The 26,276-nt window shown below is 41.3% G+C and overlaps 1 protein-coding gene across 1 annotated transcript in view; it reads right to left on the bottom strand.

Moving 5' to 3' along the window:
* Exoc4 (exocyst complex component 4) overlaps positions 1-26,276 on the bottom strand; it is a 776,646-nt gene that overhangs the window by 101,278 nt on the left and 649,092 nt on the right. The window contains 1 exon segment of the mRNA NM_053875.1: positions 20,191-20,369. Coding sequence (NP_446327.1) covers positions 20,191-20,369 — 179 coding nt within the window.

The following is a 26,276-nucleotide window of genomic DNA, read 5'->3' as shown; positions in this document are numbered from 1 at the left end:
ACTGCTTAGTACAACTACAGCCATCTAAACTCTGAAGATGTGGAGAACATGGCAGCTGCTCAGATCACGATGCTGGATAGACCCCGGCAATCCTAATGTGGTGATAGAGGGCTGGGGGCTCCTGAAGAGCCACTAGCATTTAGGTCCATGTTTGAAAGCTATAGAAGCTGGGTTCTGATGTCAGTAAAGGATGTCATCATCTTCAGCAGCAGGGTAGATAACTCACTTTCTCCTCTAGAGGGTAGACATGCAAAAGTCTAAGTCATGCTTTGAGACCCCATCACCCATTGAACCTGGAGCTCACTGACTGAAACACTGGGTAGCTAGCAAGCCTGAGGGACCCTTCTGTTTCTGCCTATACAGCACTATAGGGGTACAGGCTGGTACCACCATGTCTGGTTTTTACCTAGGTACTGAGAATTGGGCTCAGGTTCTCATGTTTGCATAGCATTTTACTAACTGAATCACTCTGCTGCACCTCCTGCTATTATATACAAATAATGGTAGAGCTAGGTGAAATGGGGGGAAATCTGAGACATATATCTCCTAAAGACATGCTCAAATAAGTCTTCTTGCAGTTAGCTTCCTATTGCTTCTTGCAATGTAATGAGTTATGCCAATGTCCTGGATTTTTCTTTTCTAAAGAACGTCTGGACTATTACAGATGGAATGTTCATTGACTGCACGCTTGTGCCAAAGTTGTTGCTGAAGAAAAAACTGTATAAGAAAAGAACATTGTCAATAAATAAAATCCCCAAAGAAAAATAAGAAATATAGTCAAATATATTGCATCAAATGATAAAGTTAAATGACTGATGAATGGTGGGAATTTAAAGGCAATCATACTATTTAATCCTAGGAGAAACTCTTAACAGAGATAAATGGATAACTAGAAAAGAACCTTTCTATGCTATTAATTGTTACTGTTACTATTCGAGGAGAACAAAGTAATGGTAGATTTTGGGAAAACCAGGAAAGGTTCATTTGGAAAAATTCTGCAAACAGAAGCAGGAAAGTGCACAACAGGCTCTCCATGGCAGCATTTGTTAACCGAGTTCAGTCTGATGAGACATTTGCTGACTACGTCCATCTTTCATTTACCTCATGAACTGTTTGTTGCAGATAGCGACACACATATTGACTTTGTTAACATTGAGATCAACATCCGTGCTAGTAAGCTGCTTGTGACATACCTAGGTTGACCCTGAGTGCTGCCTGCTACTACTGGTTTGCAATCTAAGTGGATATGAAGTGCTGGTGAGAAAAAGGAATAGTCAGAACAATCTGGCAACTGGCATTTTTAGCAAAGTTCACATGTCTACTTCCATTCAGAAAGCAAAAAACCAGGTGGATTGCAGTATGTAATTGGTCCTTAGTTAATCCTGGTTAAATATGTACCTTTCACTATTCATGTTTTCAAGGCTTCCCAACTATATGGAGTGGATGTGCTTCTCAACTCTTTAGGGGTTTTGAGCAGTTTTGCTGACGCCAGCCGATAAGACTTCTGCTGTTGTATGATGCATGTGAAGCCTTAGCAGAGGGTTAGCATACACAGGAAACCATGGGATAATCCATCATCCACGTAGAGGACACACAAACCACCTCATTAACATTTAGGAATCTTGACTTCCTAATCTAAAATCCAGAATATCTTGAACTTTTGGGACCCATATAAGAAAAATGGAAATTTAGTTTAAGTTATGTTTTTCTATCAGGAATTAATTAAGGACTAAAGACTAGAGTTATTTAAAATTAAGGACTTGAAAGTTATTGTAGATGTTTAAGTTAATGCATATTTATTTGAAAATGTCTAATTTGAATAGTGTTATTTGTCTGTTAGTATTCAGCCCATCTTCCTCAATCTGTTCAGGGTCACTCAGATGTTTAACAGAACATAAAATTATCCTGCCTTTTAAAATAAAATTATTTAAAAGAGAGCTAACTGGAAAAAACCTTATGAACAATCCTTTCAAAGAGACATGCTGCAAGTTAACATCTAGTGAAGGATGCATGAAAACCTTTGGCTTTAGGGAAATAGTGTAATGGTGAAAATACTTAATGGTCAAGTGTACGAAGATCATTTTGAGCTCACCACAGAGAAATAGTAAAAAGAGGAATACTTTTAATCATCCATTCTACTCTCTATAGTCTTTACACTGGGAGAAAAAACAAATGTACTTGTAATTTCAGTTAAAAAATGCAGCTTTTCTTTAAAATAAGGAAATGGTCAGAAAACATTCTCTGTAGGTCAATTAACTATAAATAAGAAACATACCTTCCCTCGTTATATCTGAGTGGAGCAGAACACACCTAGAGACGATTCTTTGCAGCTTTCCTACTAGGAAATCGTCTTCTCCTGTCTCTTAACCCTCCAGTGGCTGACAGCTGACACTGACTGACAGGATAACTCTGCAGTGGCTGACAGCTGACACTGACTGACAGGATAACTCTGCAGTGGCTGACAGCTGGCACTGACTGACAGGATAACTCTCCAGTGGCTGACAGCTGACACTGACTGACAGGATAACTCTGCAGTGGCTGACAGCTGGCACTGACTGACAGGATAACTCTGCAGTGGCTGACAGCTGACACTGACTGACAGGATAACTCTGCAGTGGCTGACAGCTGGCACTGACTGACAGGATAACTCTGCAGTGGCTGACAGCTGGCACTGACTGACAGGATAACTCTCCAGTGGCTGACAGCTGGCACTGACTGACAGGATAACTCTCCAGTGGCTGACAGCTGACACTGACTGACAGGATAACTCTCCAGTGGCTGACAGCTGGCACTGACTGACAGGATAACTCTGCAGTGGCTGACAGCTGGCACTGACTGACAGGATAACTCTGCAGTGGCTGACAGCTGGCACTGACTCACAGGATAACTCTCCAGTGGCTGACAGCTGACACTGACTGACAGGATAACTCTGCAGTGGCTGACAGCTGACACTGACTCACAGGATAACTCTACAGTGGCTGACAGCTGACACTGACTGACAGGATAACTCTCCAGTGGCTGACAGCTGGCACTGACTGACAGGATGCGGTTGAAGTTAGGTCGGACAAATTCTATAACATGGGCTTTGGTATCTAAGCTTCTACCTTTGCCTTCGTGCAATTTTCCTGAGTGTTTCCTACTGTGCAGTAGCCGAAGATGAAAGACCACAGGAGAGGAGGGATCTGCTTTCCTGAGTGAGGTAGCCCCTAGCTGAACCTAGTTCTTTGAAGATCTGTGGAGATAAAGAGTGGCCAGGCAGCTCCCTGAACTCTACTTTTTATTTTATTTTATTGTAAATATTTACTTACAAATAACAGAAAATTCGAATTCCCACACACTCCAATGGCATTTTTTTTAATGTTTTTGGACATGCTATGCTTCACTGCTAGTGCCCAAAGTGGACAGAAGAGCTTCCAAACAGAAAGGATGCTCACCACCCTCTGCTTTCCTGGGTACAATCTTTTCCTACCTCATCGCCTTCTACCCTCTTCCTCTCACTTTGGAAGTTATGTCCTAATTATGTCCTGCTTTCTGAGACAACTCACAGGGCTACTGCAGTACAAGGCCCAAACAATGAGACCGTCAGAGCAATGGCAGTGCTGGGCGTGATGAAGCACACCTTTAACAGCTTTAATCCCAGCATCCAGGAGACCGAGGCAGGAGGCTCTCTGAGTGTAAGGCCAGCCTGGTCTACATAGTGAGCTCTAGGATAGCCAAACTATGGTAGTGCTGTTCCTAGAGTTCTCCATAGCTCTGAGGGCCTTTCATTATATATCCTAACAGAAGTGATTTTGGAATTCAAATTATTAGTATGTATACATTTGGTCAATTTATACTTTATGCATATTTATAACATTATGAATATACCCTTAATATAACCTAAAAAGAAATCAGTCTTTGACAAGTTAAAGATGGGACAAATGAAGTTCTCAAATGTCTTTCCAATCATAAGAGCTTTAAATCATACTAGCCAATAGCTCAAGGCATAAAAAACTTAGGGCAAGCAAGGTTCAAATTGAGGATTTTAGATAAAAATGTATATTTCAAGTAACTTCTTTGACTCATTTAAGTTCTTGGCCAAATTTCAGATACTTGATTCGGTTGTCATTTCAGGTCAGACACACAATAAACACACAGAGATGTACCTAGTGTAAAGGTTTGCACTTTCTTATGGCTTATTTTTGCTTGGATTTTTAACCAATCGTTTCCCTTTAAGATATTCTCCAGTGGAAATGAGTTTAGTAAAAACTAGAGATCCAACATCTGCAAACTCTCCTCAGTAAACATTGTGGTAGAGGGCAAAGAAAGATCGTAAGAACCAGATCAGGGAGTTTGCAGTGATACAGTGTAGGTTGATGTCCTTATGCAGGTGAAGGTAGACACAAGATAAAACGAGGCCTGTCATTGGACAAGAAGGAAGGGATGCAGGAACAGAGGTTTTAGAAGGAGAAGGAGGAGTAGAAGAGAGGAGAGGCAACTTGGAGGCAGATGTGGTCATTCATCTCTACATAGATACAGGTTGTTATGAATATTTCTTTAGGGATGGAATTCTATAGGTTTATCTTATCTAGGTGGGGCGGTTTATATTTTTATCAATTGGTTGTGAGTTTATTTTGTGGATGTATTGTGGATTGAAAATTTAACATATAAATCTGATTGATAAATTACAGTTTATTGAGTCCTGATTTTACTGGGTAGTTGGGAATTTATTCCTTAATTACCAGGGGCGGTTGTTGGGAGTGTGAGCAGAGTCCGTGGCAGGGGGCAGCGATAGGCCAGCCACTGCGGGACTTCTAAAGCCCTGAGTTTACTGGGTAGCTGGAACCAGAGAGTTCGCAGCTGGTAGAGAGCTGCCGGGAGAGATAGTAACCAGAGATAAATTATGGTTAGTGCCATATGGCCCTCCGGTGCTGGAACGGGTCTGAGACTACTTGGGGGCAGTGTGGAACCCCTGAGATAAAAGTACCCCGCAGTGCCATGTGGCCCAACGGTGCCCGCACCATCCTGGGATAAAAGGTTACACAATATTTTCTAATATTTACGGCAACAAGACAGTATCTCCTAGTAATCTCAGAAACTACATAAAGTCTCACAAACATGACCACCCAAACACTGAGATGAAGAAAGACGACACTAACGAACATACCAAAGTGAATACAGAAAAGCCCACAAGGCCTCACCCCGGCCCAAAGAACGGAAGGCAACCGAGGAACACTGGGAGCAGAGAGGTGGTCTTTCACAGGGAAGCGCACACCAAGTGGTTGCTCAGGGCCAAATGGCCAGCCCTGAAAACACAAGTCATATTCTGTGGGCTCAATAGGCTACATATAGAGAGATATATGTATATAATAATGAATGTATGTATACAACAACAACTAGTGGAAGAAGAGGCCATGAACTTGAAGGAGAGAGGAGGGGTGCTATATAGGAAAGTTTGGAGGGAAGAAGGGGAGGGGGAATAATATAATTATATTATACTTTCAAAGCCATCCATCCATCCATCCATCCATCCATCCATCCATCCATCCATCCATCCAACCAACCAATTAACCAAACAATTAAATATCTAATAGAAAATTGAGAAATCTAGTTCACTAGACAGTTTTCCAAGATGCTGAAGAGGAAAACAGCAGCAGCAGCAGCAGCAGCAGCAGCAACAACAACAACAACAACAACAACAACATCAACAACAACAACACCTGCTGCTGCAGCCGACGACTACAGGCAAAGGATGCCAGCCTATAACCCTTAGGCTCTTTCCCTCTCAAGATACTTTACTAATAGGACTTGATATATTGCCTGAATGAAGACCCTATGCCATTTCTAATACTAAAATACTAATACTAAAACCAGTAATGTAATTGTTTAGTTTTAAAAAGCATATATAAATAAGTAATCTGATGTTTTCTTCCTATAGTCCAACATGTTGTTTCACATATTCTTAGGGGGTATACAGTCCAGACTAATAATAGAAGAGGAAACTTAAAGTTTAATTGTAAATGTTGAATTTCTTAAGATTAAAAACATAAGGAATTATTCATTAGCTTTTATTTTAATTTTTATCACAATTAGAGACAAAATAACTATTAAATGGAACAGATGGAAAATAAAACAAATTAGCAACAAAAAGAAAATTCTATATAATTCTGCCTGTATAGAGTACTAAAATCAGTGACATATCTAGAGACAGAAAGTAGAAGGCTGGTTGCTTGGGGCTGGGGAAAAAGGAATAATTTAATCGATACCTGGGCTTTCCATCTACAAAAGAGAGGAAAGTTCTGCTGCTGGATGATGGTGATGAACGTGCACAACTTGTGAATGTACTTAGAGCCCTTGAACTGCCTATTACGATGGCTGAAACAGAAACAAAGAGAAAGTGCCATTCCGTGGCAATGTTTGAGAGAGGAGCAGAATCTGAACTCTGGAAAAGTCAAGTGTTTTAGGACCCCACAGGCAGCAGAGCAGGGTCAGCAGGGAGCTGCATCGTCTGTCACTCCTGTGAGCCAGGCCCAGGTGAAGTGTGGCTATGGGTTAAGGACCGTCATTATATAAACCTGCTCCAATGCAGGCAGAACCCCTTGATGTTAAAGGCTCAGGAAAAAGGTGGACTGTTGTTTTTTTGTTACAGTAACACCACAGCTTCTTCAGGTCCACGTGGCCTGACAGTCCGAAGTTAAAGTTTACAGAGAAGTTACTCACAAGAACTTGGGATTTCACATCAGGCCCCAATTATTATGGTTATGAATAAATACAGCCTCCCCTGCGCCTGAGTTCCCAGGCCACATGGAATTTTGAAAGCTGTTGAAGTTAAGAACTCAAAAATCTAATTTCAAATGCAATACATCAAAGATTCCCTTGACAGTGAAGTCAGGTTAGCAAGCAGACTGGCTCAGCCATCAACGGGGAAGAGACACAAAAACAGGACACAGACTGGGGCACTTCTTATCAAGACGCTGTGGGCAAACACTGGCAGTGCAGTGAGATGATCGGAAGTAAAATGATCTCAGAAGGAAAAGAGCTTCACAGGAGGCAGGAGAACACAGATATTAGCACTCACTGGAACAGGTGTTGTGCATACATTAGTTGACTTGATCCTCCAAGCAATCCTACTGGGCTTTAAAATATAGATGACATGTTAGCAATGTTAAGTACTTTGCCCTGTTTTTCTCTTCGACTATGCTGGGACTGAAATGCAAGTCAGAAGCGAGGAGGTACAAAATTAGGTGCTGAGTGGACTTCAGTGTTCTACAGGGAGGGCTGGGTCAATGGAGAGAAAATCAGAGCATGGTGCTGAAGAAAATTTTGTGCAAATGAGAGGAAGTGGTTCTGGCCAATGGTGACACTTGTGGCAGCCATCTGTCTGTGGGTGACCTATGCTCTGCTTTCCAGAGAGGCTGGCACAGTGACATATGCAGAACTCTCGTGGGGGGTGTTTCTCAACCACACTTTCAAGATTTCCGTGAAAATGTAAAAGGCTGTTGGACTGAGCTAATGCGTTAATTGGGCTTGTGGTGTCTTTAACCAAATGACATACAATGGTGGAGTTTTAGTCGCATTTCCTTCCAGAGACAGATCTGAAGGAAGCCCTAAGCATCCTCCTGCCTCTGAAAACTGTTTGAGCAAATATTCTTCTTATATAACGCCAGTCCTCAAAGTTCTTATTATCAGTATATGAGGGAAGACTACAGAGTCATTTTTATTTTGTTCATATAATATATAATTCTTGAAATTAAAATGTGGATTTTCTTTTTCTCATTTTTGAGATGATTTCATTGTACAGCTATACCTGCCATGAAATTTAATTCTATTATTTCTCTAAAAATTTGAGAGACTATCTTGTAATGCACATGTCCTTAGCAGAGCTAAGAGTCAGCTACCATTGGAAGATGTGGCCACTCATCCTAGCAGGTTCTCACTAAAAGGAGAACAAATTTGGTCTCCATTAGAAAGAGCTCAGGACAAAATTCTGAATAAAAGACAAACACCTAAAAGTATGTGTTTTAAGTCTGGCTCAGAGTCAGGGAGTATATGCCTGCTTTAAAAACAACCCTTTTAGAACCATAGGTGGTATAACTTCTCAGAATGAAGACAGTTAACATCCTCAGTAATGAGAGCCACACATAGAGGAGATGGTGTTTGAACTGGCATTTCCTCCCGGGTGTCAGGCTAATGACTTTATCATCTTCCTTTCGGGAACTTTCTCAATTGGAGACAGTCGGTGTTTACAGAGAGATCTACTTACATTGCTTATCACCGCCATGCTGAAGCTCTATAATATAGAATTCTGATAACACCCCCTCGCCTTGTCTGTTATGCACATCACACTTTGCAGTACCCTCATCTTTACCCACCACACACTGCATTTGAACAGCACGGGAGGCATGTGGGAGTCCAAAGAGGTACAGACTGTGCACACGCTGGAAAATAAACGATAAAGAGAAGAGGGGAAACCCCGACTGCAATTAAAATGCAACAGTCCTTCACCGCGGCCCAGTGCTGGCTAATACAGACACTTCCAATAACTTTAATCTCTAAGTGGTGATTGTTGGAAAAAAGAAATCAAGTTTGCGTTTTTTTAAAAAGACAAGAGGAAAGAAAATGACTTGTCATATCTGGCTGGTTTAGAAATATAAAATCCAATTCTGAAGAAGCAGAGATAAGGAAAGTGCAGTAGAAGAGCCATCAGCTTAGCAAACACTAAATAATGAACAATGCAGAGACTGTCCGGTGTGATAAAATGCTCTATTAGAGGGACTGCTTTTAAATGAGTGATAATTGTGGCACATCCACAGTGAAAGGTTATTGAATTTTTATCTGCAGAAGAAGCTTTTGACAGACTTGCTAGAAAAGTCACCTACAAATAGCACCTTCTTCAGATGAGTTTGTCCAAAGGGGCTTTCTGGTGTTTAGCATCTTTCTGACATTTGCAGGTTTTTGCTTTTCTCAAGGATCAGATCAGATAGTCTGGGTTTCTATGAAGCACTTGGGTTTTTCATCAGCCTTATAGAAAAGTCCCCATTATTCTTCCTTTCATAAAAATTGAATTAAGTTGTTAGGTAAAAACTCAGTCAAATCTACTCAGAATTCAACAACCAGAGTGCTACGATTAACACGCAGCACAAAGCTGTGGAGACTCACACCCGACACACTCGCTTTCCTCACACGAACACAGAGGTCCTTTACATTTTTCTGAATAATTTGTAATATAAATTATATTTATAGATTTAAGATAATAAAAGAAACTTTCATTGAAAACAAGACAGAGTTTTTCAAAACAGGTCCTCTGGGGGCCAAAGCGGGGAGGGGCAGGGCCAGCCACGGCGCGCACTGAGATTGCTTCCTCCCACAATTCCTCTCAGTGCACATGAAACCGTCCCTGTGCTGGTCTCAGGGACTCAGCACAGTCTTCACCCTGTTGCTGTAACTATGGGGGACAGCTTAAGAATGGCCCTGTTTGTTTTCAGTTTAAGAATGTCTCTGTTTATGTGGGAAACAGAGGCATGCTGGCCTGAATTCTGAGGTACCCTTACCTCAGGTGACTGCTGGATATCCCATACACTCAGAAACCAGATTTAGTCACCATTTTTTTGTTTTGTTTTGACCTCGGACAAACAGCCACATTTCTGTGCTCCACGATCATACTTTGTTAAACTAAGAGAATAAAGGCTGGCCTTTAGTCAAAGCTATCAACTATGGCTTGAGGCAGGGATATGCAGTTAAGAATTAATGTCTATAAAGGTCCTTGAAACCATGAAGGGTGCTCTCACCGTGGAGTGGCATCGATGTCATTATGCTGTCCTTTGGGGCTGTCACATGTGGACGCATTCACACACACAGCCCTCTGGTAGTCTAACAAAGGTCTGCGACCACTGGTGATGAACACAAACTTTCTGAGGAATATCCTGTTTAAGGTTAAGGTATTTTTCTACACCCAATGACGGAGGTTTCTTGCATGTAAGCAGCCAGTCCTTCCTCCCCTCCACTCCTTGAATTCCTTGTCAAGTTTCATCTCTTTTCACTCACTACATTTCCTGACATAGCCAAACTTTGTGTCAAAGGTGAAAAAAATTAAAAGGCATAGCTTTCTCAATGGAGTTCATTAAGTCATGATTTCACACTGGTTCTTAGGCTTACATTAGTATTAAAGAACCTAAGTCACCGATAGGAGCCACGATTTAACAGTACAATATGTGCCTTCAGGTCCTGTCTGTTACTGTTCCTCACTGCAACGTTTGGGCCATTTGGCAGCCAAATTGATCCCTTTGGATTTATTGTCTAAGCTGTGCTTGCCAGTAGCCAGCCCTCCTTCCTATTCTGCAGGGTGCTACCTCAGACCCAGGGAATCCACACCCTCTCTCTAGGCTGGCTCTGAAATTTTAGCATGCCATTTTAGAGCATTTTTATTTTCCAACTTCTGCCTCCCATTTTTGCCAGAGTTTTCATTTATATTTATTCTTCCTGTTTCCATTTTATAGTTTTGTTTTGCAGACACAATCATTCAGCTGGAAGTTCCCAGCAACCACACTTAAGCATCCATGATATTATCATATTTTAATAAAATATTCCCCTTATGGATACAAATGTTGGCACTTTCACAGAAATAGCCACATAATTCTTTATGGGCAGATACTTAGAACTTCGTAATTACATTGGAACGCCCACAGCACTAGCCTCCTCTAACTCTGCAATTGATATCTGCCTCCTTATAGAGTGGGAGAAGCTCTGCTCCCAAATCAGGACTTGGCACAAGACAAAGAGCATTACAAAACACCAGCAGACTGATGACAGGGAACTGGCTTAGGTGTTCAGAACAAAGGAGAGCAGGACATATTCTAGATATTACCTTAAAAGAAGCCGTGTGGGGAGAGGCAAAAGTAACCATAGTGAGGGAGCCACTCACAGTAGGAATGCCTCAAAGGGGGAGTAGCTCTTATGCATCAGCATTTAGGGCTGTTCAAAACAAAAAGGAACATGGGGAACCTCTAAGGGGCCCCCTGAAGCTTGGCATTAATCCACAGTCATAGCACATATCAATGAGAAGCAGACGGCAGCCCGAGCAGTTGGCACTCCTTATGACACCCAGGAAGAGGATTACCTCCACTCCTAATGTCAGCAGTCAGTGTCCTCAGAACCACACCCTCTGACCACAGCAGCTTCTATACTGTTCTTTCCTTGATTTTTAAGTGTCAATGAGTTTATAAAAACCAACACCATACAATTAATGAGAAATAAAGGAAAAATCATCAGTTGGTGTTTTTGCCCAAACAAAATATGATGAGTTGTGAAGTTGGGTAGAATATGGCAGTGAATTTGGATGTTATTTTAATGAAAGAAAGAAAGGCTTATACAGGAGTATACTCAATGTTGATTAGAGAATCCCCAAACAAACTCAGAGATGATCAGTGGGTGGGAAACTCATGAAGGAAATATGTCACCAATGGTATTTATTTTTCTTAGTAAACATCACGGCCATGAAACTAAACAATGATCTTGTATCACCAATAAAGGAAGAATAATAGGCATGAGGACATATGATGAGTTCATTTTAGGAAATGTCAGCTACTGACACCAGACAGTGATGACGGGACTAGAAACCTAAGTACAGAAAGATGATTAGAGAAGCTAGACACACAGGGGCAGGCTCAGACAGACTGAGGCGGGATGTCTGATAACAGTGCACAAATATTTGAAACTTGTAAATACTGAAGCAGGAAAGGAATCACTACACAGAGAGTTCTAATTAAAAAGAATCAGATGCAATTAGGGCACGGGGCTGCTGGCTTAATGGTTTAACAAAAGCAAAGCTGAAATGGAAGTCTACCCCATGGGACACTTTCATTCTCATTTGTGCTGGAGCTGGGAGGTTTGCATCTCATTTCTGTTTACCATCAAGGCACAAAAGACCAAGGTAGTGAGTTTCTGCATGAAAAGGTACAAGTCCACTTCAGAAAGCACTGACACACAGAGCAGACAACATGTGGGCGTGTCCTGGCGTGCCACACAGCCATGTGGGCATGGGGGTGCGGTTGGCTTCCTGCACCATTCTACCTACATTTTCAGTGACATAACTGTCTGGTACCTGATCCATAGCCATTTAATGGTTTTGGCAACCAAAGCCTTTTGTGTTAAGAAAAACCTTTGTGTTCTCCTTTAGTACCTTCAGAAGTATAAAAAGAATACTTTAACTTTCAATCATTTTGGACAATAGTCAGGCTAATAACTTCTAAGATTCTTGTTACACATCTAAGTAATGTATCTCAGTGGCTGCTCTTCCTGCCTATAGGGTGGGATTATGTCAACACCATGCTTCTAAGAATAGAACCAGCAAACCTCCTGCAAAATCCCTCTTATATACATGGAGCTATAGAAATAGAGGAAGAAATGTTTAGGGGCTCTAAGTCAGTGGTTCTCAACCTTGACTGTTTGCTATTAAAAAGCCAGTGCAATTCTAATATGAGCTGAGGTTGTTAGCTCCCTATGAGGTTGTAGTTCTTAGATTCACTGGACTGGCTTGGGGTGTAGCACAATGCTCAGGCATACCCTGTCCCTTGCATTGATTACCTCTGGAGTGGGGCCCAGCTCTCCTACTGATTATAGTTTATATGCTGTCAAGTGTGAGAAGTGCAACCCCAAAATGTTTGTTTGGAAGTAGATTTTAATTCACTACACATTAAAATCAGATGACAATGCAGTAAAAATGGCTATCTTAGTGAAGAGATCCCAACATGGTTTTGTTTGAAATAATACAGTTGTACTAGTCTATCAAATGCTGTTAATACACATGACAGCTAAGTGGTAGTGAGGCCCCGATAAAATGCCCCAAGCACAAAGCCCAGTTCCCCCAATAAGGAGCCTTGGGTTATAATCTATACTGACAACATCATTATTTGAACTGGATAGCTAGTTATGAAAGTATTGACCTTGGCTAAACATTTGGTTCATAATAGGTACATTTATTATATGTATATATTAAAGGTCACTAGAGAGATAAACAGACAAAGCCACTTTGTGGTGGGAAAGTAGAGAATTGATCTAGAACCCAGAAGGAACTATCCAGAAAAGATTAAATGAATTGGAGGCATGGAAAGTAAATTGAAAATTATATCAATGGTAAGTTATGATAAGAACATAAATAGTTCGTGGGAAGAGAATGGCATTATAACAGGTACTTTTCCTTTCTAAAATCTATATGCTCAGACTGATCAAGAAGATATCAGATAGACCCACAGTGAAAGACATTCTATAAGCACCCAACCAGCACTATTCCCTCAATGTAGCAATGTCATCAAGAGCTGGAAAGTATGTATTTTAAGGTCTCTGAATTGATTAAAAGATAATATACCAAAAACAAAACAAAACAAAACAGGAAATGGGGGAGGAGTAAGAGAGATTTGATCAAAACACACTACGTTAAGTATGACATTCTGAAACAGTAATTGAAAGCAATTAAAAATCACAAGGGAAGTCTAGGAAACCACTAGTCTTCATGAGCTAAAGGAAACAGGATGGCTACTTGTACTGTCATGTCCTGGGACACCCAGGAGAGAAAACGTACACTAGACAAACCAAAGAAACTGAAACTACAGACTTCAGTTAATAGTAATGCATGAGTATTGGCTCATTAGTCAAGATAGTCTATTTCAATGGAAGATGTTAACAAGGAGGGCATATGGGCATTCCTGTACTGTCTCTGAAACTTGGTGCCTAAAAATATGATTTTTTTTTACTTTAATAAGGTGGACTTAGGAGCCTCGTGATGGATCTGCTGGCCTGACATGGTATGTGGCTGCCTGGACTCCTTGACAACTGTGAAATAAATGTGAAGAATAGAAAAGAGTCAGTAGTGCAACTTGGGTCTTAAGGAAACCCAAAAGGATGTGGGCCATTGTCTGACTCCAACATAAAAAGCAAAACAGAACAAATGAACCAACTGAACAGTGAAATAAGAAGATCACAAGATAAGTCACCTGGGGTTGTAAAAAAGTAAGTAACAGTGGGACATCTCGGTCTGGCAATGATGGGAGAAAGAGATGCTGCTAAGCACATCACAGCACTATAGCACTGAACTGTGGGGGCAAGAAGCTGGTTTAATGGGGGAAGGCCCACGAGTATCTTTGCAAAGAGAGCATGGATTCCCATGAGAAATATGTCTGATAAACTCTACTGCTGTTTCAGCTTGGGCAATACATTGAAAACTGTCATAGATTTAGGGTAGAGAGGCATCCTCAAAGGGTTTTCACAGTAATGTTTCCTGAGGCCATATGATCACTCACCCCTTCACTTTTAGCATCTATTAACACCAACAGAAAAAGACATTTAGAAAACGCAGGGTCCAAAACATACATCTCTGTTGGGGAGTGTTACCAGGTTTCCAGACAACCATTGAGACATTTTGAGTATGCTGCAAGGGCAGAGTATACAGAGTGCTACTGTTAGAAACATCCATTCACTGGTGGGTGGGATGACGAGCCACAGCCATGCTCAGTAGAATGACACCACAATGAAGTCAAGTGGTAGAAAGAGGGAATGACATAGTAACTTAAATAGCCATACAGATAGTGTAGTATCTAGAATATATTACATTGCATAACAAGACCGAATTTCTCAATTAGAGAATGCTTGTAACAAAACCCAAAAGGTGGCATATTAATACTGCTTACAACTCAGATGAACTACACAAGAGATATATGCAGTAATTCCATGCACCTAAGGCACAGATATTTTGGGCCGGAGAGATGGCTCAGTGGTTAAGAGCACTGACTGCTCTTCCAAAGGTCCTGAGTTCAATCCCCGGCAACCACATGGTGGCTCACAACCATCTGTAATGGGATCCGATTACCTCTTCTGGTGTGTCTGAAGACAGCTACAGTGTACTCATATGAATAAAGTAAATCTAAAAAGAAAAGGCACAGATATTTTGTTGATGTGTGAGAAGAAAATGGTGATCAAAACTAATCAGCTGAGGATGACCTTGATCTTGACTCTCCTGCCTCTACCTCCTGAATTTTAGGGTTACAGGCCAGTGTTACAACCCCTGTTTTATGGGGTGCTAGCGATTGAATCTGGTTTTTGTGCATGCTAGGCAAATGTTCCACCGAATGAACTACATTTCCAGCCCTTTAGATACATTTTAAAGAGAAAAGATTGAATACTGAATTTCTGAATAAAACATAACATAGGAATAAGGGACTGAACATATAGCCTTAATAGAAAAACATGAAGTAGTGATTACTCTTAAGTAGCACAATGCACTATATAACTGAGGATGTTCTAGAACATTAGTCCTAGAGATGTGAACAGAATCCAAGAAAGAATGCAGGTCCCCTGTGAGAAAGCAACCTGGGCAGAACATACCCTGGAGTCTTCTTCAGTTCTTTGTATGCTACATTTTAAAACCAATATATCCACTTGGAGAGCTGAGAAATAAACTCATGCATAAACAATCAGCTGATTTTCAACAACAATGGTAAGCACACTGTAAAAAAGACAGTCTTTTCAACAAGCGGTGTGGGGAAAATGGATACACACCCTGAAGATTGACAAACGCTTATCTCCCATCAGTTCCCAAAGCAAACTCTAAATAGACTAAAGACTTAATTGAAAGGACGATATGGAACTATCGGAAGAAAACAGAAGACATGCTTCAGAACACTAGGAAGGACAAGGACTTCTGGATAAGACCCCAGGCAAAAACAGACTTCTTGCAAAGCAAATAATAGAGCGAACAGACAACCTATGAAATGTGACAAAAAACACATGTAATAAGGGGTTAGTAGACAGGATGCATAAGAAATGAAAAAAGGTCAGTAGAAAACAAAGTGTAATATACCTAAATAGATATTTCTTAAAAGAAAATATAGCAGTTCAATATCACAGGTCAGATCAAAACCACAATGAGATACCCCTTCAGTCCCAGAAGGCCCAGATACACAACGAAGTTACTAAGTTAGAGGGACAGCTTCACACCCATGTTTATAGACTCATTAACTGTCAACTGATAAATGGACAAGAAAACTCTCTTTCTCTCTTTTTCTCCCTCTCCCTTCCACCCACCACCTCTGTTTCCCTCCCCCTCCCTCTTTTTCTCCCCCTCTCTCCTCTCTCTCTCTCTCTCTCTCTCTCTCTCTCTCTCTCTCTCTCACACACACACACACACACACACACTATTTAGACATTTAAGAGAGGAATGAATGAGATCTGGTCTGATGTTGTGTTACACCATATGAAATGAGTAGCACACATGTCACACATATCTAGACCTAAAGAGGTTGATCTTACAGAAGTTTGGAGTAGAATGGTGATCACTAGAGAATGGGGGACAGTGATCAATGCTGAGAAATAGGTATAAAGGAGGTTCATGAATTCTCCACACTCACTGGATTTTGACACACATGGGCCAGAGGAGGAGGTAGGATTCCCTGGAGCTGGAGTTACAGGCAATTGTGAGCTGCTTGTTCTGGGTGCTGGGACCAAACTCAGGTCCTCTGTCAGAGCAGCGAGCTCGCTCTCTGAACTAGTGACTTACCCTTTTATTCTCTAACTGAAAGAATCTTAAGGGGAGCAGGTATAGCCAGGGTTGAGGGAGAACCCTCAGAGGTGGAACAGCAACTATTTAGGGAATGTAGAAGCACAAAAGTAAAAGCAATGTTTTCTGCAGTCAACATCTAGAAAATGGAGAGGATCCTTTTCTATGTAAAATGCCACTCACTCTGATCTCCTGGACCCTGTATGACCAACCATACTTTGCCACCCATAGGTGATATTTTCCTCACAAGGCTATGGCATGTTTCAGGTGGATGAGGATCCTGCTGTCCTTGAGTGAAGAGACATTTACTATAAAAATGATTTTCTGCAAACTGTCTCTAGTCCATTAAAGCTGCAATGTAAGTTTAATGCAATCTGACATTTACCATAGCAAATAGTTACCAGGGTGTAGAACAAGAAATAAGTCTGAATCCCCCCCTCCCCGCCCCCGCCATCTTGCTAGGTTTCGTCTTCACACTATCTAGTCTCTTGGTCTGGAAGTACTCAAGATGCTGTAATCTTTTGGTCCGCTTTTCAAGACAAAAATAAAGAGCTGTCCTCTATTGTAGAGTCACACTGACATGGAACACTCTGAGAAGGCCATTAGCACAACCTGCTTTGTTCAAATGACGAACATCAATGGGCATGTCTCTGGGAAATCGCAGAGCTGGCAAGTGGGGGTGAGCTGGGCTGACTGCTAGCAAGATACACCAGGTTTGCTTTGGGCTTTGTTTTAGCAAAGACACCAGAAGTAGTGATTATAGTTCACTTGGGTTTTGAACCGATTTTTAAAATGCTGACAGTTAGTTAAATCACTCACTGGGTGGAATAATCACCCTGAAAGGAACTGAGAGGGTGCAACTGTATTACAAAATGGAACTGAGTACACGAGACACAGCACTAATGGGTGCAGTAGAAGTTATCTTTGTCAGAATAACAGAGATGATTAAAGACGTGAATTAGACATCATCTCCACTGGGTACTCTCAGTGACATGAACACAACAGCTAAATTGAGCAATTACAAAGTTAAGTGTAACTCAGAGAGCATCTTTCCTCCTTCAGAAAACAGTTAATGCCAAGTTAGCTTAGCCTGTCTGAATCACACAGTGACTAGCTTTAGAGTTACAAACTGTTTTGTCTTGTGAAACCCATTGAGAATGGACAGACTATAAATCCAATATGCTGTGCCACTCGAAATTAAAAAATGTGCTATAAAATGTCAGCTATTATACATAAATATATATGTATATATGGATGTGTATATATCATATCTACATCGACAGCTATGGCTACAAACAAGCAGATCTCTTCTAAACATCATTGAGAAATATACCTGTCTTCACAGGAGCTAAAAGAAACCAGAAAGAGAGGTACCTGGTCCCTAGTTAGAGCTGTTTGTAGTTATCAAGAGACAATTAGCTCTGACTTTTTAGAGTGAGGAAGAGCAGAGTGGATCTGGGAGAGAAGAGGGTTGATTTCAGTGGCTGCTTTTGACAGAACTGTGATTATGGAATTGTCAAGTTGGAGTAGCCTTTCACAGACTGCTCTTTATGCAAACTGCTCAAATGTAATTCCATGCCCCAAACTACCTCAAACTGGTACACTTTCTATTTGTGCATACTTCTGAAAATTAACCTGTAATTTTATAATTAGATAAAAATATTTTACATAAAGTGTAAGTGACTTTTAAGAAAAAGTCCAAGCACGGGATATGATTCCTACCCACACTGTGCTTCCCCAGCTTCTTCTGCTCTGCCCCAGCTGTGGGGATGGGGACATGCTCAGCTATACCTCTCTTGGGCATATACCCAAAAGATGCCCCAACATATAAAAGACACGTGCTCCACTATGTTCATCGCAGCCTTATTTATAATAGCCAGAAGCTGGAAAGAACCCAGATGCCCTTCAACAGAGGAATGGATACAGAAAATGTGGTACATCTACACAATGGAATATTACTCAGCTATCAAAAACAACGACTTTATGAAATTCGTAGGCAAATGGTTGGAACTGGAAAATATCATCCTGAGTGAGCTAACCCAATCACAGAAAGACACACATGGTATGCACTCATTGATAAGTGTCTATTAGCCCAAATGCTTGAATTACCCTAGATGCCTAGAACAAATGAAACTCAAGACGGATGATCAAAATGTGAATGCTTCACTCCTTCTTAAAAGGGGAACAAGAATACCCTTGGCAGGGAAGAGAGAGGCAAAGATTAAAACAGAGACTGAAGGAACACCCATTCAGAGCCTGCCCCACATGTGGCCCATACATATACAGCCACCCAATTAGACAAGATGGATGAAGCAAAGTAGTGCAGACCGACAGGAGCCGGATGTAGATCGCTCCTGAGAGACACAGCCAGAATACAGCAAACACAGAGGCGAATGCCAGCAGCAAACCACTGAACTGAGAATAGGACCCCCGTTGAAGGAATCAGAGAAAGAACTGGAAGAGCTTGAAGGGGCTCGAGACCCCATATGTACAACAATGCCAAGGTCTGCTTCCAGGGACTAAGCCACTACCTAAAGACTATACATGGACTGACCCTGGATTCTGACCTCATAGATAGCAATTAATATCCTAGTAAGAGCACCAGTGGAAGGGGAAGCCCTGGGTCCTGCTAAGACTGAACCCCCAGTGAACGTGATTGTTGGGGGGAGGGCGGCAATCGGGGGAGGATGGGGAGGGGAACACCCATAAAGAAGGGGAGGGGGAGGGATTAGGGGGATGTTTGCCCGGAAACTGGGAAAGGGAATAACACTCGAAATGTATATAAGAAATACTCAAGTTAATAATTTAAAAAAAAAAAAAAAGAAAGCATGCACTAGGGGCCACGGTGATGTCCTAGCACTTGCTGCTCTTGCAGAGAACCTGGGTTCTGTTGCCAGCACCTACATGGTGGCTCACAGCCACCTATAACTTCAGTTCCAGGGAGCCTCTCGATTTCTTTGGCCTCCACAGGTACTAGGCACACATACAATAAATATACACATATGCAGGGAAAACACATATACATCAAATAAATCTTCATTAAAAAGCACTTATTCTATAGTAATTAAAGTTTATGTGCCTTAAGTTTTTCTAATTATTTTTCCTTGAAGCATTGGTCCTTTGATATAAAAAGGATTCTCATTTTCCTTTCATAACCGAAGTCTCAGTATCTTAAAAATCTGTAACTGTTAGCTCTCCACTTTTACTCATTTTTTTTTCTGAATAATTGTGGTCCTTATTATTTCTATTTTCTATTTCAATCAGTTGTACTATTCTCTTTTGGATACATTTTATTAGCTTTTATCTAGTTAGAGGGAGAGTGTGGCCATGCACCCAGGCTCTGAGGGAAGTTGCTGGAAGGAGGACCAGAGGAGTTGCTTTCTGTTCTTGAGACCCAGTGCTTCTGTGCTCCAGGGTGCAGTGTCTCTAGGATTTAATATGGGGCCTGTGACATGAGCCTTTTCTGTCCTCCTACTCCACAGAGGGAAGTGAGATGAGTTCTTCCCCAGAATCTCAAAGTAGGAGAGATGTAGTATGAACAAAACTCACACATGGCTCTGACAGTCTTGGGCATGCTCTATCAGGTGACAGGCATACACACATTCCAAATAAAAACACTTGGACCTGCTGTGCGATCATCCGGAGGCTGCCCCCTAGGCACTTACTCTGGGATGCAGAAAGGCTGGAGAAAGCTGACTTTGTTCGGCCTGCCAGCCATTCCAGGCTTTCATGCATGTTGGCCAAGGCTTTGAGGTCACTGACGTCACGGAGAATATCTTGTGGAGGAATGAGTTTGTCACCAAGGTTTCCAATCAGAACCTCAGACTCCTTGCCAAAGGCTGCCCTGAAAAACAAGCAAACCACAGCTCACTTATTGCTGGTAAAGGATGGGGGCAGGGTTTAAGCATTTAGTTTAAAAAGAATCTGAAGCAAATAAAATATAAGCATTCATGTATGCTTAGAGGAACAAGCAGAGTCATGCAAAGCAACGCATGGCTCCTTTAACTCAATGGTTTTCTCAAAGCCTACTGTGCTCTGGAGGGGTGTAAGAACGGACTCTGGAGACCACCTGGCTAGACACAGCAGAAATGAGAATTTCATAATTTTTTTAAAGGAGAAAGGGGGAGAAGAGAGGGAGAGAAAGAGAGGCGGGAGAGGCTGCTAATATGAATAGAGATCACTAGGCATTGAGTCACACGTGTGGATAAGCAGAGCTAACACCAGAGGAGGCTGAAAGAGGTGCCTCAGCCTTTTCTAAGTCCTAAGGCTTTTAAAACTCAAAGCAGCTTAGTGAACAGATGTGGGGGCTCCATTTGAATGGAAAAACACAATTTGAGCTTTGAGTAAGCAGTGGGTAGTGACATGAAATACAATAAAAAAATTCTTAATGGACAAACAGGCCCTTAAGATCTAGTGCCAGAGACAGACAGAACTTGAAATCCAACACCAGATCCAGCACTGTGACAGAAACAGTGAATGAATGAAGTGTGGTGAATTAAGTGCTGACAAAGGTGTCTGACACTAAGCCATCGCCCATGATTAACGTCATTTCAGTAGAAGGTTATGCTCTAAAAGAAAAAGTCTGAGGTGATGGGCTGACTTGGGTCTGCTGTGGTGAGAGGGATAGAGCACATGATACTTGAGTGTGCTGACAGACACTACCTGTGATCTGAGAAATGCACTGGAGGTGACTGCCCCTCCAAATGCCATATGTCTAACTTCAAGAGATGCTTAGGTAAAAATTAGTGCCCAGATTTCTAAGTTGGGAAATCCAGGTATGAAGCCTTAGTCTGTTGCTTGCTGAAGATGTCATGCTGAAATTCCCTGTGGGACACTTCTGGTAGTAATGGCACCAACCTTTCCTGAAGTAAAGTGAGGATCAGGTAAGGTAGTTTTGAAAACTTTTCACTGGGAAGATATCAGTAATCATGAAGACACAATCTCCATATGTCCATCCCCCAGTTTCACCACCAGCAACTCACAGTGAACTGTGTTTTTTGTCTTCATCCCCTGCTGGGGATATTTAAGCATATAATACAATGCTTAAATTGCTTAACAGAAACCATCAAGTTTTAGTTATTATTTTTCTTAGTGCCATTGAGGCTAGGTATTTATACATGACTCAAGGTATGTGCTGATAAGTGCACTTACATAGGCAAGAGCAAGCAGTGGGATGTTAAGTCCTAAGGGAGAGTACTGCAAATGGAACCTTCCAACAGTACAGTTACTGTAGAGGTGAATTACTATGACACAAACCCCTCGTCCCCTACCTAGTGCTCCTTATTCCAATCCTGTCTAGTTAAGGCCCTTCATATTGCTGAGGTTGAAAATGTGCCCAATGTCAAAATGATAAAACAAACGATCTCACTAAGTCTTCCCATCCCTCTTGCCAATGTGGTTCTGAGTGCCATGTGATACGGAATCAGGGCTGTGTAGGAGACAATTCTCTGAAGTGATCATGGTGGACAAGGCCCATTCTTGTCTCTTCCCTGTCTGGCATGCAGCCATAGCAGCTGAGATAGAGTGGCTCTTCTTAGACATCAGGAGACTCTGCAAGAGGAAGTCATTGCTAAGAATAACGGAGCCAAAAGATAGGCGCAAGCATACTTGTGACATCACAGGTGCCACACTGCTGTCCCAGACACTACTTCTGGGCTTCATGTCAGAGAAGAGAAAATGAGGGCCTTATTGTTTGAGCTGCTGCTATTTCCACTTTGCTAGTAGTTGCTAAATGCAATTTCTGACTGACACAATCATCTAATTAGCATAAGTGAGTTCATCCTCAGAAAACTTCCTCTGAATTTGGCTGTCCTTAAAATCTAGTTACTGGGAAAAGCAAAACTAAGCCTCCTTCATGATGTGAGAAGAGAAAACATCTATAATATCTTCCCTTGGGCTAGGCTGCAAATATCTACTTTTCTTAAAATGTCCTTATAAATCAACTTTTCCAGCCCCTTAATCACCTTTGATAGATATAACACAAAAAATGCCTCTGAGCTGGGAGATTACAATGAGCTTTGAAAGCCTGGCTTGGAGCCACTTTTATGCATGTAGGTCTAACCCTGGGTGGAATGTAACAGTCAAGACAAGTGCATTTATGCAGAAGTCTAACCCATTGTGCAGGGCTGGGGGCCAGGCACTGCATGCTGGTCTCTTCCCTCTGGATCAGTGACATTTGCTTAACCTCCTCAGACAGGAGAGCAATAGACTTGGAAAAATACAAACTGCCTCATGTTGAATACATAGCAGACATCTCATTTGACGGGAATCCATAATCACCCCTTAACAACCTGGAAGACGCATAGAGACCATGGCATGGAGAATAGCTGACTGACAGCTAGAACCATTTCACACACAGAATCATTCCTTTGAGGATTTATGTATGTGTGAAAGAGCCTGGTGGAAGACTTTTATGTGTTAAAATCACCTTAGCAAGATGCCTGGCTGTAGATTTCTTTTTTAAACTCTCTGACTTATTAAATTGAACCATATCAACACTGTGGAGTCATTAGAAATTATTCAATAGAGAACTCTTAATATCACAGAAATTGTTTGGTGTGCCTTATTTTTAGTGATGATATGCAGTTGGCTCAAATAAGCTATTATTACACCATGTGCACAGAATATGATAGAAACTGAATAATCCCATATATGCATCTAAAGAATATTGGGTATCTATTTGCTGAAAAATGTCAACTAGGGGACTTGAACATTCTTTAAGATCTTCTGTATCTTCCAAACTTTCTTCAGCAAACATGAAAAGACATTTAAATAGACATGCTAGGAACCCTAGGAAGGGAGACAGGAGTACACACAGGATTCACAGACACCAGAATGACACTAGGAGGAGTCTGGATGGCTTGCGGCTGTCCTTGAATTGTGGCTCCCTTATGCTAAAGATGGATCCAACGTTTCTGTAAATATTTCACCACCACATTTATGGCTACTGATAACTTGATGAGAATTATTGCCTCTTCCTAGATCTGAATTTTGACAGTTTTTAATCTTCTTCTTTTGAAGCATATTATTTAATGAAGATAAACTTTTGAATGCTACAGGCAACAGAAGAATTATGTTGAGAACATAACAGGCACTTGGTAGTAACAGGTCCTTATCATTGCTCAGAGATACCATGATGTGTGTGTGTGTGTGTGTGTGTGCGTGCGTGCGTGCGTGTGTGTGTGTGTGTGTGTGTGAATGCCAGGAACAGAAAGCAGAAATCATAGCTCCTATGTTTAAAGAACTGATCTCTTAGGAAGACCCCCTTCATAGCCAGATGGCCAACAAGCACACATAGTCTATGAAATTGAAGGAGTGTGTTAAGCCTCTTATCTTAAATTTTACCACACTTTAAAAAAAACTCTAAAAACCTTGATCTGACAAGGATTCATTTAGGAGAATTTTGCTAAGAGTGTTAAATCTGTTTAACTTAATTTTACCACACAATTATAATCTTTAAAGAAGTCTATCTGACAAGAATTCATTTCAAAGAATTTTGCAAAGGATGCACAAAATTGTCTCCATTTAGAACTTAAATAATTCTGTTATCTACTGAAAGGAAGAGGAAAAAAATCTGCATTTTCAGCAGGCTACATGGAATTATGAAAGAAACATCATAAATGGTTTCAAAAGTGATTGATTTGAAGATGTGAGCTATATCAGACATGACATATACACATTTCTATCTCTTTTCTTGTGCTTGTTCCCTGAATCTTTTCCCACCATTTCCCAGTGCTGAGCTCAGCTTGGAGGTAACAACCTCCAGATAGTGGAGCAATGTTGCCTGTAGGGCAAGGGCCACTGAGTCAAAATAAGAACAGGGAAGTGCCAAGACCCATGCCAATGGCTATGTAGATAGAGGGACTCCTTCCTTCCTGGGCCTGACAGTGCCAGATTCACATGAAACAGGTACATGGGTTATGGGGTTGCCTTCCTTGCCTGAAGGTTTTCTACCAGTCCCTCTGTTAGCTCTTTTCAGGGTTTAATTCACGGCCACAATATCTTGTTCAAAGAGTGCATACCTGGCTTTCCCTTCTCCAGCCATACTCTCAATTCAGATGATACTGGCAAAGTATAACAGTGGGATGGCCTGGGCAGAATCCAGTTCTTACCAGTTAGGAAAGTACTTACAATATCACTGTGCCAGAATACTTGACCAAAAGACTAATCATATTGTTCCCCTTAATAACAAGGAAAGATGAGTCTGGGAATTCAGGATTAAAAGTAAAGATAGTCTCTTCTCTCATCAGTAATATTACTCATGGAGTTACGGTTCTTTCCCCCTCAGATTTGGGCTAAGCCAACCTTGGTGGTGCCCAGGAAAAAGTACCTCTGTTGGAAGATATAACAGTGGCTGCATTTAGTTAGAAGGATAACTTGTCGTTAGGCTGCTTTGAACTTTTCACATGACTGAACCAACAGGCTCAGTCCAAGAGGTTACTTGGATGCCTAGGAGTCACCTAATTTTCCAGGGAGAAAGTGAGTTCCCTCAGTGCAATAGGATTAGCAGGATCATGTATGTACAGGCACTGCTCTTAGTAACTTCATGTTCACAGTAAACAGTATGTTAAAGTCATGGTACACAGACAAAGAAGGGTAGGTTCGTTAGGAATTCAGGTCTTTAAGGAACAAAAGCTAGAGAAAGACAGGAGAGAACTTTGGCCAGCTGAGGCATTGGCTACAGGCAAGGGCAATATGGAGCAGGGAGCAGCAGTATGTGATCCTCACTCCTGCTGTCTTGATATGGGAGTAGAAAGACAACAGAGGCAACCTGGCATGCCAAGACAGGTAGCAAACCAATGCTGGTTTGTGCTTTTACTTTATCTAGTATTTTATTACTGTTGGATAGATGAACAAGGTTTCCAGTTCCCTCATGTCCTTGCTAAATTTGCTATTTCATGATTTTTTTTTTGCTTTTAAATAAAACCATCCTCATGCATGTATCAGAGTGTTGTAAAGAACTCATAGTTGAATGCAATGATTCAGGAGACTCTGAGTCTCTACTGAAGGGTGGAAGAATAGAGAGTGGCTTTATACGATGAATTACTCTGTATTTAGAAGCATGGCTTTCTAAGATGTGGGTATAAAATAAGAATGATTAAGAATGAATGACAGAGGGTAGATCTTTCTAGGATCTGTAATTCACTTCTGCCCTTTCATGGTTGTGATATATTTTGGAAGACTGTAGCACAACCCTTGCTCACCGGTTGCAAGACATGCAGGCTCTGAAATCAGAGGTCTTGGTAGAAAACTGAAAGGCAAACAAAAGGGAGAAGCAGTGCATTTGCCCACAGTAGTCAGCCATGGCTGCCTCTTCTGTGTGGTTCTCTATACCCTACTGTACTCTGGCTTCCTTGAACTCTACTAACATGTTCCCCTTCCGGCATTTCAGCTATCAGGTGGTGTGGAGGTCATATCATTATTGTGGTTAACACTGACATCTCCTGTGTGCTACTCTGATCCTCATTAACCCTGGGGATCAATTCCTACATTATGTTCACTATCAGTACATGAAGTGGATTGCCCAAGTTGCACTTTGATGTATGTAAGATTTGATACTGATACCCGTATTAATGCTAATGAGAGTTAATTAGATTCTTTGACAAGGTGACTGGGTGGTTCTTTTGTGGAGGTAAAGAAAGTAAAATATGCTGATATAAACTAATAAAAGTCACTGAAGAATTATCTGGAAGAGATTAAACTGATGAAAGTAACAGCAGGCCAGGTCACCTGCCTGGATTCCTAAAACTAC

Source organism: Rattus norvegicus, chromosome 4 (genome assembly GCF_036323735.1).
Source record: "Rattus norvegicus strain BN/NHsdMcwi chromosome 4, GRCr8, whole genome shotgun sequence".
NCBI classification, from domain to species: Eukaryota; Metazoa; Chordata; class Mammalia; order Rodentia; family Muridae; genus Rattus; species Rattus norvegicus.
The sequence above is the reverse complement of the archived record's forward strand: the minus strand, read 5'-3'. Positions and strand labels throughout refer to the sequence as shown.